This window comes from Takifugu rubripes, chromosome 19 (assembly GCF_901000725.2).
Source record: "Takifugu rubripes chromosome 19, fTakRub1.2, whole genome shotgun sequence".
Classification (NCBI taxonomy): domain Eukaryota; kingdom Metazoa; phylum Chordata; class Actinopteri; order Tetraodontiformes; family Tetraodontidae; genus Takifugu; species Takifugu rubripes.
In genome coordinates, this window is record NC_042303.1 from 3799413 (window position 1) to 3812528 (window position 13116).

Here is a 13116-nt window from a genome sequence, read left to right on the forward strand (position 1 = left end):
CAGGAGCCAGTCCCAGAGGGTAGGGTGCAGATCAAGTATGGACAGTTTGTGGGTGAGTTTGTGAGGGATGACCGTGTTAAAGGTGAAGCTATAGTCGATAAAGAATATCCTGATGTAAGAGTCTTTATTTTCCAGGTGGAGTGGGGAATAGTGGAGGGCAGCAGAGATGGCATCTGAGGTGGACCTGTTGGGCTGGTAGGCATACGGCAGGGGGTCCAGGGGGTCCGGTATGCCACTCTGAATGTGGGTCAGCACCACTGTCTACAACCACTTCATAATGATTGGAGTGAGTGCTACTGGCCTGTAGTCATTCATGCAGGTGGGTGGACTCTTCTTTGGGAGGGGGATGATGGTTGTGGTCTTGAAGTAGAGTGGAACAATTCTCAGACTAAGGGAAAGGTTGAAGATGGAGGTGAGAACATCAGCCAGCTTGTTGGCACATGCTCTGAGAGCCCACCGAAGCATGTTGTCTGGTCCAGCTGCTTTGCAGGGGTTGATCTTCCTCAGGGCCCTGTGTACCTGGTGTGATGATACGGTTGGTGTAGGGGGGTCTTGGTGTGTGTGTTGCCTCTCTGTGTTTGTTTGTAGAGACACTATTATTCCGCCTTCCACTAACATCAAATCAAATCAATCTTTATTTATATAGCGTCTTATACAATCAAAATTGTTTCAAGGCGCTTTCCAGAATCCCAGGGCCTAACCCCAGACAAGCAACAGTGGCAAGGAAAAACTCCCCTTTAACAGGAAGAAACCTTGAGCGGGACCAGGCTCATGTAGGGGGACCCTCCTGCTGATGGCCGGCTGGGTAGAGAGAGAGGATAAGGGGGAGGACAGGTAGAGGATAGAATAGGTAGGAGAGGAGAGGAGAGGACAGGAGAGGGGTAGAGGAGAGGTAGAGGGAAGAGGAGGGGAAGGAGAGGAGAGGAGAGGAGAGGAGAGGAGAGGAGAGGAAACCATGACCCAGTGGGGTGACAGAGGCCTGTCAGGTGATCATGTTTCTGGACCCCGGCAGCCTTGGCCTATAGCAGCATAGCTAAGATGTTAACCTAATGATTAGACGACCCCCTAAGTATGATAATTTGTCTGTCTATGATAATAACTGGAACTACAGATTAGTAAAGAGAGAGGAGAGGAGAGGAGAGGAGAGGAGAGGAGAGGAGAGGAGAGGAGAGGAGAGGAGAGGAGAGGAGAGGGAGAAGGAGAGGGAGGGGAGGGGAGGGGAGAGGGAAACATCTCATATTGAGAGTGCAAACGCCGTGCACATGAATGCTTAGTCAGACTTTCTACTCGGCACCTTATTTTCCTTCAGTCAGTTAATAACCTGGTTAAGACTTGACTTCTACAATTTCAAATTTTGCCAAGGCTAAATCCCCATGAAGAAATGCAACACTGGTCTGAATAAACAAAAGACAATGTTGGAAAACTTCATGGGATGAATAGAAAGAGATTTTGCATATTTACTTTTGAAATGAAAAATGCAAAGTGTTTCTTCTCCAACACCAGAAAAATAATGCACAGGCCTTGTTTGCTACTGTTGATAGTGTAACATACCCAATAGTGTCTGTAGCCTCTCATCTTGCAGGAAATACAGACCATAAGACTTTCAATGTTGTTCGCTTCTCTTTTAATGGTTAGTGATATTAATGAAATCCCACATTTAAATCACTATTGGGGAAAAAGTGAAGTCCAGATACTTTCATGATTTCAATGATCAAATTTTTTCATTGAAAGGGTCTTCATTTTCAATCTAAAAATCAGGTCTCATGCTTTTAAATCTACAGCTAATATCAGCTCAGGAAATCCAATTGTTGTGTTCTTTGTGCTGTGAGCTGCTTCTGGAGGAAGGACACATCCAGGTCACTGCTGGCTGCTATGAATATGTGGGTGGGGGATCGATGGATTTTGGTGCCTCTGCAATGACCATTTCAGTCAGGACCTGTTGGAAAACAAGACACAAAAACAAACCTGACCAAATATCACCTAAACAAAGCATCAGTTCCCTCCCTCACACCTACACCCTCTGCAGGTTAGCTGCTATAAAGCAGCATTTACCTTCCACACATCCAAATGCCTTGATTTACTGATCACTCACCGGAGGGTTGCAGCAGGAACAAGTGGCATTGCAGGCAAACCCTGCGACGGTGATCGACACAGCCAACATCAGGAGATTAAACACTGCCAGTATTCCTGAAAAGCCTTGGCTCAGAGTCTTGTGGAAAAAGATAAACAGTTCACAAATCACTGTGTTGATCTTTAAATACAATTTGTTCTATTAATATTAGGCAGCATCATGTTGCAAAAACAGATTTCCAAAATTGTAAAAAAAAAAAAAAAAAAAAGGTCATACTTAAAATTCAGATACACATCATTTATTTTCAGAATGTTATAATATTTTTTATATTATTTAAACATTCTTTTCCTGAGAATGGAATCAGTTCCCCAGTACAGATGAGCTGGGAAGATGTGAATTCATAGCCATTGTGGTTTGAGTCAACTAAAATAACAAACCATGTATTGATAGCACATGGAGTAGTTGGAGCAATGACTCAAGATCCCAGCAGTATCCAAACCATGAAGTATAGCTGCAGTCAGCGATATGACCGTGGTCACAATGCTGACTGCCAGAGCACCATTTACCTGAGAACATGGAGACAAAAATCATCAGACCCCAGGGTCCCTCACAACAATGTAGAAAAGTGACAATAACATACTTACCAGACATCTGCTATCATACTTCCCTGCAGCCACTGTCAGAGATCCTGCTACAATGTACTGCCACAGAGAAGGAGAACTTTAAACAAATATCACAGCCAATCAAGTGATGCAGTTTTAGTCAGTGGTGCCTGAGAATAAAGAAACCTTCACATTTATAACCGTATGACCTTTTATTAGCTATAATCTACTTGTAATAAAGTGAGTGTGGATCTTTTGCAGGCACCACCCAAATGCTTCAAGGCCAAAGGTCTTTGTCATATAGCAGTGGCCAATCATCTGCGTCTTTGTGCACTGGTGCCATTTCTCAGTCCTCAGCAGGCAGATATGCTCTTGGACATTGAGAGTACAAACTTGTGTGCTGCTGGTCTTGCTGCCAGAGGTAAAGGGCATTGTGGGATATCAAGCTGTCTTAAGCCCAGAAAGTCATCTGATATAGATTTGTTAAAATGAGTAGAGGAGGGACACCTTCAGGAAAAGGTTTGAATTAGAGTCACTTATATCTTATTCAATCTTAATTAACAAACCAACTGCACTATAAACATTGTTGCCAGGCTTCAAGACATAGCATATGAATATGTTAAAAGGAAGGAAACTTAAATAGGTGTTTCTAAACTGGGTTATAAATATTTTTTTACATAAGGTAAGTTGAAACTGATGATTTAAGACAGAAAAAAACCCACCCTGCAATATTTAAATCATATCCCAATCTTAGTAGTTAACTGTTTTTTCCCCCACCATCAAAGCCCTGCATGTGGCCTTGGAGTTTTGTCACACAATCTAGTATAAAGACAAATAAAGTATATTTTTCATTTTCGTCTGTATTCTATAGCCTCTCCATCTCTTGAATTTAATAGTTCCAATGTCTAAATGAACTAAGTTGGATAATAATAAGTAGTGACATATAAAAACAGCCCTGGTAGGTTGCACATTTAAATAATGACAATATTTGCATTAAAATTTAGTGATAAAGTTGACCAGTTATAAAGATCTGTACATGCCAAACAGCATAATTCTCTGTATCCATCTACAGGTATTGTCGTCTTCATACTGTACGCTGACCTGCTGACCTCTAATCCACTGACCCACTCAACTTTAAGACCAGTTTGTTGTAATTAATCTACTTGCATGATCTCTGCCTATTCTCTGTTCTACCTATCCTCCCCCTTCTCCTCCCTCTCTACCCAGCCGGCCATCAGCAGGAGGGTCCCCCTACATTAACCTGGTCATGTTCAAGGTTTCTACCTGTTAAAGGGGAGTTTTTCCTTGACATTATTACTTGTTGGGGTGAGGCTCTAGGATTCTGTAAAGCACCTACAGACAATTTTGATTGTAATAGATGCTATATAAATAAAGATTGAGTGATTAAGTGACTGTACAGAAAAATCCTATCTGTTTAGCGCTGTCAAGTTTCATTTTGGTGTTTTCCAAAAGTCACAGTCTAAGAAATTTTAAATAGTCTACTTTTGTTTTGGTCAAGTGTAGGTTTTTTTTAAAAATTGGTTTGGAACACTGTCAATCTTCTACATTATTGCATGCTTTCCTGTCTGAGGGTCTTTTTTTCTTTAAATGGAGTCAAAATATGTTTTTCCTTATTTTTCCTTGCTAACAATTTAGTAGCGCGAGCTCCCATTTCATAGAGTGATTGTTTCATTTTTTTTCCCCGCTCTTCATGTTGAATTTATAGGCACTTTATAGTTTGATTGTACCAGCTAAAAGCGGATTTTTGTCTTGATTTTTGATCTTTCAATTTCTTTAGATTCTTAGGGGATCTGATTCAGTTTTTCACTTTCGATTTTTTTTCCAACGCTGTACTGATATATCAATTTTAAACTGCCATCTGAATATGATTTAAAAATGTCCCTTTCCGTGATCACAATTCAAAAATCCAGTGTCTATTGTTTTGGGACATGAAAAATCAATTCTCGAGCACACTGTCCTGGTGACTTTTAAAAATCAAAACGAGACAAAAGTAATTTGTGTTGCTCTGTGGGTTGATACAGGTAGAAGTACCAGACTTTTCCTTTCCTTCCTCCTGCTTAATGTCTTTATTTTACATATGGTCACATTGCACATGTTGGGTGTGATTCTAACTCACCAACAAGGCTCCCCAGACAAATATACCACTATAAACTGCAATTGTAGCTGGAGACACCACCATGACAATGCCAGACAACAGTATGACCACTCCAATCATGATCTGTGTGGCCTGTGGAGTGAATTCAGAAACAGATTACTGAAGATTTTGATCAGATGTAAATCTCTGCAGAACAGGCTACAGTGAAATTCTGTAGCCCCAGACAACACAGAAGATTCCATTTGATCTAAATGACTCACCCCAAGAGCCAGTGGATAGCCCTTGATGAAGGCGTGGTTGCCCACCGCAATAGCAGGCATAGTCACTGGCTGGACTCTGGTGACCACCATCATGGTTCCCTCATTTATCACTGGTGCCGACATGTTTGAGTCAACCACTGCTTTGCTATTCTGATCTGAAGCTTCCGTCTCACACAGGTATAAAAAGACACCTAGTTAATGATTGTTGACCACACTAATCTACTGATTTGTTTTACTGTTTGCTATACTTGCTATTTGGTATTTACTTTCTTTCCTTTTACAACTGGAGTATTCAGACATGTTCTGGAGGCTCGAATACTTTTTTCTCTCTTTTGCGGCGCTTGGGTTATTCGCGGCCCCCATCAGCTGTGCCAAGAAGCGGACCGGTATTGTTTACACGCGAGACCAGCTGATGGCTCTAAGACCACCATCCTTCATGGTCGGAGAGAAGCCCCAAATCCTGAAGGAGCTGAGGAGGAAACGACGAGGGAGTAAGCCTGGAGTTAAACAGAGGATGAAGAAGTGACGTTTTAAACCCTGCGTCCCCGCGGTCATCACGGGGAATGTCAGGTCCCTGGCAAATAAGATGGACAAGCTGGAGGCGCTCACACGGACACAGCGGGAGTACAGAGAGGCCAGTATCATGTGTTTCACGGAGACATGGCTCCATGGACTGATACCGGACTCTAATGTGATGATCGCTGGCTTCAGCACTAAGCGAGCGGACCGAGACACCACCGCGGCCGGTAAGAAGAAAAGAGGGGGACTTGCTGTGTTCATTAGCAACAGGTGGTGCAACCTGGAGCATATTCACGTCAAGGAGCGCGTGTGCAGCCCCGATGTGGATCTTATTGCTATCGGACTTCGCCCATACTATTTACCATGGGAGTTTACAAATGTCATCACCATCACTGTTTATATTCCTCCGATCGGTAAAGCGAACACGGCCTGTGACGTTATTCACACTGTCACGCATGACCTGCAGACTAAATATCCCGGAGCCTTTATCCTCATCACAGGACACTTCAATCATGCCTCCCTCAAATCCACTCTCCCTACGTTCCATCAGTATGTCCAGTGCAGCACGAGAGACAGTAAGACTTTGGATTTACTGTATGCTAATGTCACCAATGCATACACCTCCACTGCACTCCCTCCACTAGGCAAGTCTGACCATAATCTCGTGCTGCTCTCCCTGTCATACACACCTGTGAGTCAGCAGCAATCGGTCACTATGAGGACTGTTAGGAAATGGCCAGATGGTGCCATGGACTGTCTGCGGGATGCCCTGGAGACCACCAACTGGTCTGCTCTCTGTGAACCACATGGTGAGGACCTGGATGGACTGACAGACTGTATTTCTGACTACATCAAGTTCTGCACTGAGAACTCCGTCCCCACCAAGAAGGTACACTGTTACCCAAACAACAAACCATGGGTGACAAGTGACCTGAAGGCCCTTTTGAACAAAAAGAAGAGGGCCTTCACTGCTGAAGACCCGGCTGAGCTCAGAAGGAACTGAAACGCAGTCTGAAGGAGAGCAAGTACGCCTATAGGAAGAAGCTGGAGGATAGACTGGAGAGGAACCAGACCAGGGATGTTTGGAGTGGGATGAGGACAATCACTGGCTTCCAGAAGAAAGGAATATGCTCAGCCGATGGGAACGTGGACCAAGCTAATGAGTTGAATCAGGTTTGATTCTAGCTCCCCCTCCCCCAGGTCTCCCAATATTCCTCTGGATAACAATGGGTCCCCTTCACACCTCCCAGAGCCCCTAACAACTCTGCCAACTTCTTCCCCCTCCCCCCTGCTGACACCCTACATAGATTCCAACATGTCACCCATCCCCCCGACAGGACTATCCTTCATGTCCAGCAAGGTGAGGAGAGAGCTGGAGAGGCTCAACCAGAGAAACGCTGCCGGACCGGACAGCATCAGCCCACAAGTGCTGAAGAACTGCTCCAGGCAGCTGTGTGGAATACTGCAGCACTTGTTCAACCAGAGCCTTCATCTTCAGAGGATCCCACTGCTTTGGAAGACATCCTGCCTGGTCCCGGTGCCGAAGAAGACCCATCCTGTGGCACCGAGTGATTACAGGCCAATAGCACTGACCTCCCACATTATGAAGGTCATGGAGCGGCTGGTGCTGACACACCTCAGCACTCTGGTGAGCCCCTTTCAAGACCCTCTGCAGTTTGCCTATCAACCCAAGGTGGGGGTTGATGACACAGTGATATACTTGCTACAGAGGGCTTACTCCTCCTTGGACAGACTAAGCACCACAGTGCGGGTCATGTTCTTTGACTTCTCTTTTGCCATCATCATCATCCAGGCAAGACTGCTGAGGGCTAAGTTGGAGAACATGCAGATGGATGCTCCCCTTGTTTCTTGGATCGAGGACTACCTGACAGGTCGACCACAGTTTGTGAGACTGCGGAGCTGTGTGTCTGACCCCCTGATGAGCAACACAGGGGCTCCCCAAGGAACTGTGCTGTCCCCCTTTCTGTTCACCACCTACACAGCTGACTTCCAGTACCACTCTGAGACATGTCACCTCCGGAGGTACTCGGATGACACAGTCATAGTCGGATGTGTGGAGATTGGACAAGAGGATGAATACAGGGACCTTGTGGAGAGTTTTGTTAGGTGGAGGAGGGAGAACCTTCTGCAGCTTAACGTGACCAAGACGAAGGAGATGGTGGTGGATTTCAGTAAAAACAGGTCCCCACCCTCCCCAGTCTGCATTAGTGGGAAAGATGTCTGTGTAGATTCTCAATCATCCAGGTCTTTGTATCCAAGGTAGTTTTCTATGTCAACTGGACTGGGTTTCTTCTCTTGAAGATGTTTCGCCTTCTATCCAGAAGGCTTCTTCAGTTCTGAAATCGCTGGAGAGAGAGCTTGAAAATATATAGCCCCTGTGGACCATCTGCATGCTAATGATCTGGGTGGTCACCTGAGAGTCGTTAGCAGGGTCGTTGGTCGGGTCGTTCACCTATCTTGGCTGTTTTCTCTGCCTCTGGTGAGTTCAGGTGAACTTCGCCTTATAATATGGTGCGCCTTGTGTGTGGACTGAGTTCCAAAATCTGCTGTGCGCCTTTGGTGGGTGCACTACAGTAAACGCTCCGCCAATCGATTAGCGGCACACCTACGCGTAATGATCCCCTAAAATGGTGCCGGTCAAGCGAGACGCGTATGAATGAGGCTTACTTTAAACTGCTGGTCATCGAATATGCGGCTGAAAATGGCAATCGAGCAATCTTAGTGTTTTTGCTTCATGAGGAGGCGGCATCTCTCCATACGCGCAAGGAGAACTGTTGCGTAGCGGCTGCCCACGGATTACCAGGAGAGGGTGGCCATCTTCCGCACCTACTGCCGCGACAAGATAACCACGCCCAGCCACTTCACCAACACGGATGACATCCCTCTGACTTTTAACATCCCTTTGACCCACAAAGTGGAGAAAGAGGGACCAACACAGTGGCGATACGCACAACGGGGGACGAGAAGTCTTCGTTAACCGTGGTTCTCGGCTGCCACGGAAACGGACAGAGCGCTGGATGAGGGAAGGTGAACACTCCTTCACAAAGACTATGAGGCAGTGGCGGGCAAGTTATGCCACCATATGCGGGTGGATTGTAGACGCATGGGCTATGATACCGTCTTCATGTATTGGAAGAGCTTTCACAAAATCAACGCTGAACCGGAACAGGTCGGTGAGTCCGATTCAGATGATTAAGAAGAGGAAAACTTTGATGGTTTTGTGGCGGAAGACTGAGACTGCGCCTTTTAATACAGTGCGCCTTATGGTCGTGAAAATACGGTATTCTATTTCTATACTTATTTTATTTACTATGTGGACCTTTGTGCAGTCAGGAAGTTTTCTCCAGTTACAGACTCAGTACATATCAAAGCCATCTTTATGATTGTTAGACGCTTCTGGCCGTAGCAGTCAGATGCTGTATCATTCACTTGTTTTACGACCACACAAGATTTTATTGGTCAACAGTATGCTCAGACTCATGAATGCCCTGACAAACATTCAGACCTCTCTTTTGTGAATTCCCTAGCTTTAACTGTAAATGGTTAACCACTCCTTCTAAGCTGACAATGAGAGTCAAGTGGCTCATATCAGTGTAGTGCTAAAGTTCAAATATCTCATGAAACAGCTGCTACATGCTGTCTTAGCATGGCTCAGTCTGCAGCCTTTAGCTAATTAAAGAGAACTCATTCATGGTCCTACCAACCTGATGTCACACCACGGTAGTTGTCCACAAAGTGATGATAGCATCCACTGAATTAGCCACCAGTCACAGGGGTGTGTCCTGACTCTTCTATCGTGACTGAGAATCTCTGAAGAATCATTTAGGTCACAAAGCAGGCTTTGTGAAACAGGGTGAGGTTATGTGACAATGTAAACCACCCTTTTCTGTTCAAGAACCATGGTCTTGGATTTGGAGGTGCTAATTCTCATCCCAGCTGCTTTGCACTCAGCTGAAAACCAACCCAGTAAATACTGGAGGCCCTAGTTTGATGAAGCCAACCAGACATCATCTGCAAAGAGCAGCAAAGAAAACCTGGGGTTCTCAAACCAGACTTCTTCTGGCCCCTGGCTACAACTAGCAATTCTGTTAATAAAGAATATGAACAGAACTGGTGACAAAGGGCAGCCCTGCCAACGTCCAACGTGCACCTGAAACAGGTCTGACTTACTTCCGGCAATGCGAACCAAGCTTCTGCTCCGGTGGTAAAGAGATAGAACGGCCCTTAGCCAGAGGGCCACGGACTCCAGTCCCCCTTAAAAAGAGGTACCACCACTCTGGTCTGCCACTCCAGCAGCACTGTTACCGACTGCCACGTGATGTTGCAGACGTGTGTCAGCCAGCACAGCCCTACAACTTCCAGAGACTTGAGGTACTCAGGGCGTCATCTACCCCTGATGCCTTGCCCCTGAGCAGCTTGCTAACTACCTCGGTCACTTTGGCCTGGGTGATGGCAGAGTCCACCTTAGAGTCCCCAGCCTCTGGTTCCTCAGTAGAAGGTGTGCCAATGGGATTGAGGAGCTCCTCAAAATATTCCTTTCACCATCCTACAATATCGCCAGTTGAGGTCAGAAGGTCCCCACTTACACTGTAAACAGTGATGGCAGAGTACTGTTTTCCCTTCCTATGGCGCTGGTTTGCCAGACTTTTTTTGAGGCTGACCAACAGCCATTCTCCATGGCTTCCCCCGAACTCCTAGAATTTGGGGTTTTGCCTCCAAGACAGCCCACGCTGCAGCCTTATTGGCATTTTGGTACCCATCGACTGCTTACCAGGAGATCCTCACAATGCATTGGTCATTACAGAGCCATATAGTTTCAGAAAAAGAAAAACAGGGTTGCTCATTGCCACACAGTTCTTTTAACACCAGTTCAAAAATGGTTTGGATCTTGCTTATGAGAGGCTCCACCAATCACTTAGGTGCTCTGTAGGATTGTGGTTCTTTACTCAAATAACACACTTCATTACATGTGGTCTTCCTGGCTTTCCATTCAACAGCTCTGGAAACTCGTTACACGCCTGTATGAGTAGTTTTCTTCATGTCGTAACCATTTCCCCACCAGCAGATGAACCCTTAGTGACACATTGCATTCTCCCCATTGACACCTAACAGCACCTTCCCAATCAACCCATGATATGTAGCGCCAACCCAACAGGACCTGCCTGCGGTCTTCACCTTATGTTCACTTATATAGGTAGCAATGATGAGCTGGATATTTCAATTGATCCAGGAAGACAATGTTTTTTTTAAAAAAAAACAGTTTGAGTCTACAAACAAGTACACCAATGACTGAAGTGAGTAACTAGATCCCAAGGACATTTATGTACCGTATTTTCACAAATAAAGGTGCACCTAAAGGCGCACCTAAAACACTGAGATTTTCTCAAAAATCGACGGTGCGCCTTATAATATGGTGCGCCTTGTGTGTAGACTGAGTTCCAAAATCTGCTGTGTGCCTTTGGTAGGTACACTATGGTAAACGCTCCGCCCATCGATTAGCGGCACACCAATGCGTAAGGATCCCGAACAGCAACAATATACGTACACCAACTGTATACAGAACCAACAGAAATTTAAAATGAGGCAAAAAGCCCACTTGCCAATCATCAATGCCTCCCAATTGACCTGACTTACTTAAGTCCAAAAAAAGAGAATTTTATTACAACTAATGTTGCCATGAACAAAACAACAATAAGCAGTTGCTTATGATAGTGTGTATGTATATGCAGGATTAAACACCCAGAATTAACAGAAGAGGTGCCTGATATACCAAGCAGTGAAGATGTCCAAAAGAAGAAGGGATCTAAACACTGTCATTCTTGGTTAATTTAGCCGCAGTGCTAAAAAGAAATCTGGGATTATTCTTGTTTTCCTCAATTAAAGAAGAAAAATGAGCTGTTCTAGCCTTACAGAGGGCCTTTTTGTAAACTGCCAGATGGTCTTTCCACGCTAAATGGTAGGTAACTATTTTACAAGAATACCACTTCCTCTCTCGTCTTTCTGCTTGAGGGTCCTAGTGTGTGAATTATATCAGGGGGCACACCTCTGATTTACTATTTTCTTTTTCAGGGGGGAAACAGAATCAAGCGTGATTCTCAGTGAAGCAGCTGCACCTTCAGCAACAGAATCAGCCTCTGCAGGGCTAAGATTATAATGATTGATCCCTGGGGAAGCACACAGTGGTCCTGGGATTAGCACAGGGATCTCTTCCTTAAATTTAGCTACAGCATCATCTGAAAGACATCTGCTATAGTAAGGCTGTGTTCTGAGCATAGAAGAATCCTTAATCATAAATGTGAAAGTGATCAAAGATGATCTGACAGGAGTGGGTACTGAGGGAACACTGACACATGTTCTATCTCAACACCGTAAGTCAGAACTAGATCAAGGGTGTGGTTGAAGCTCTGAGTTGGTTGATTTATCTGTTGAAGGAAACCAACTGACTCAAGTAATGAAAAGAAGCCATTTCTAAAGCTGTCATTTACAACATTTACATGGATGTTAAAGTCTCCAGTGATAATGACTTTGTCCGTTCTAAGGACCAAGTCAGATAAGAAGTCAGAGAATTCACACAGGAACACTGAATGTGGCCCAGCAGGGGGCTGATATACAACTACAAACAAAAGGCTTTTCTGCCTTCCGGTTCACATGGGTGATGCCAAGGCTTTCAAATGAACTGGAAGATAGATTGCTGCCACTCCTCGATTGCTGCCACTCCTCCGCTCCTCGACCAGTATCACAAGGAATATGATAATAAAGATGGGTAGGAGGTAGTGATGGGACGATGATACCTCAAGGAGTGTATTGACACACTACACAAACTGTGTCGGCACTGTATTGATACTGTGTTGGTCACCCGATAGTGACCCCTGCAGTAGTTATAAAATGATTGCAGGTAAAGGAATTCCTTGTTTGCTAAACTGAGTTGGTACTATGTAAAATATAGCAAATTTGAGTTACAATTCAGAGTTACAATTTTTTACTTATGTACACACATTCTTTGTTAACTTAACTGTTAAATCATATGAAATAATACAAAAAAGTGATTAGTTTATGAATTTTTATTGAGGAACAAAAGTTTTTGGAGTGTCAGCGGTGTCTCCAAGGCGATTTCTCCTCTTAAACACCAGCTCCCCAGCCTTAGAAAATACTCTTTCACACGATACAGATGACGGTGGTGAGCAGAGAGTTTTAAGTGCAAGTTGATGCAGATGTGGATATGTTTTCTGGTTCTCTCATGAGTATCTGCCAATTCTTCATTGCCATGCCGAGCTCTATAATGCATCAGCATTGATGAAGTGCTCTTATTGATGTAAGATAGCTCTGTGGTGCAGAGCCGACACTTCACCTACAATAACATAAAAAGTTACAAACAATTCAAACCTCTTACCAGAACAGAATAACACTAAGGTGGCGCATTGCCTTCACTTGTTAAAAAAATAGACACCCTATACAATGAATAAAGCAACTGTAAGGCTCTTTAACTGACTATCATATGTATCACAGGTCATTCACTTGATAAACTGA

General features: G+C 44.6%; 1 protein-coding gene across 1 annotated transcript; it reads right to left on the reverse strand.

Annotated features, from left to right (window-relative positions):
• Positions 1–1607: 1607 nt before the first annotated feature.
• Positions 1608–5221, reverse strand: LOC105417796 (membrane-spanning 4-domains subfamily A member 4A-like). The gene is made up of 6 exons (XM_011613624.2): positions 5050–5221; positions 4811–4921; positions 2716–2772; positions 2509–2637; positions 2093–2209; positions 1608–1936 (listed from the first exon to the last, which is right to left on the reverse strand). The coding sequence occupies exons 1-6, from the start codon at positions 5170–5172 to the stop codon at positions 1871–1873; spliced, it is 603 nt and encodes a 200-aa protein (XP_011611926.2). The 5' UTR covers positions 5173–5221; the 3' UTR covers positions 1608–1870.
• Positions 5222–13116: the final 7895 nt, after the last annotated feature.

What these genes read in the sequence shown, in the direction of transcription:
- LOC105417796 (XM_011613624.2), bottom strand. Translation starts at nt 5,172, where the DNA reads ATGTCGGCACCAGTGATAAATGAGGGAACCATGATGGTGGTCACCAGA. An exon ending in AGTATGATAGCAGATGTCTG is followed by an intron (nt 2,638 to 2,715) that starts GTAAGTATGTTA and finishes CCATGTTCTCAG; the next exon opens with GTAAATGGTGCTCTGGCAGT. An exon ending in GTTCCTGCTGCAACCCTCCG is followed by an intron (nt 1,937 to 2,092) that starts GTGAGTGATCAG and finishes GTTTTCCAACAG; the next exon opens with GTCCTGACTGAAATGGTCAT.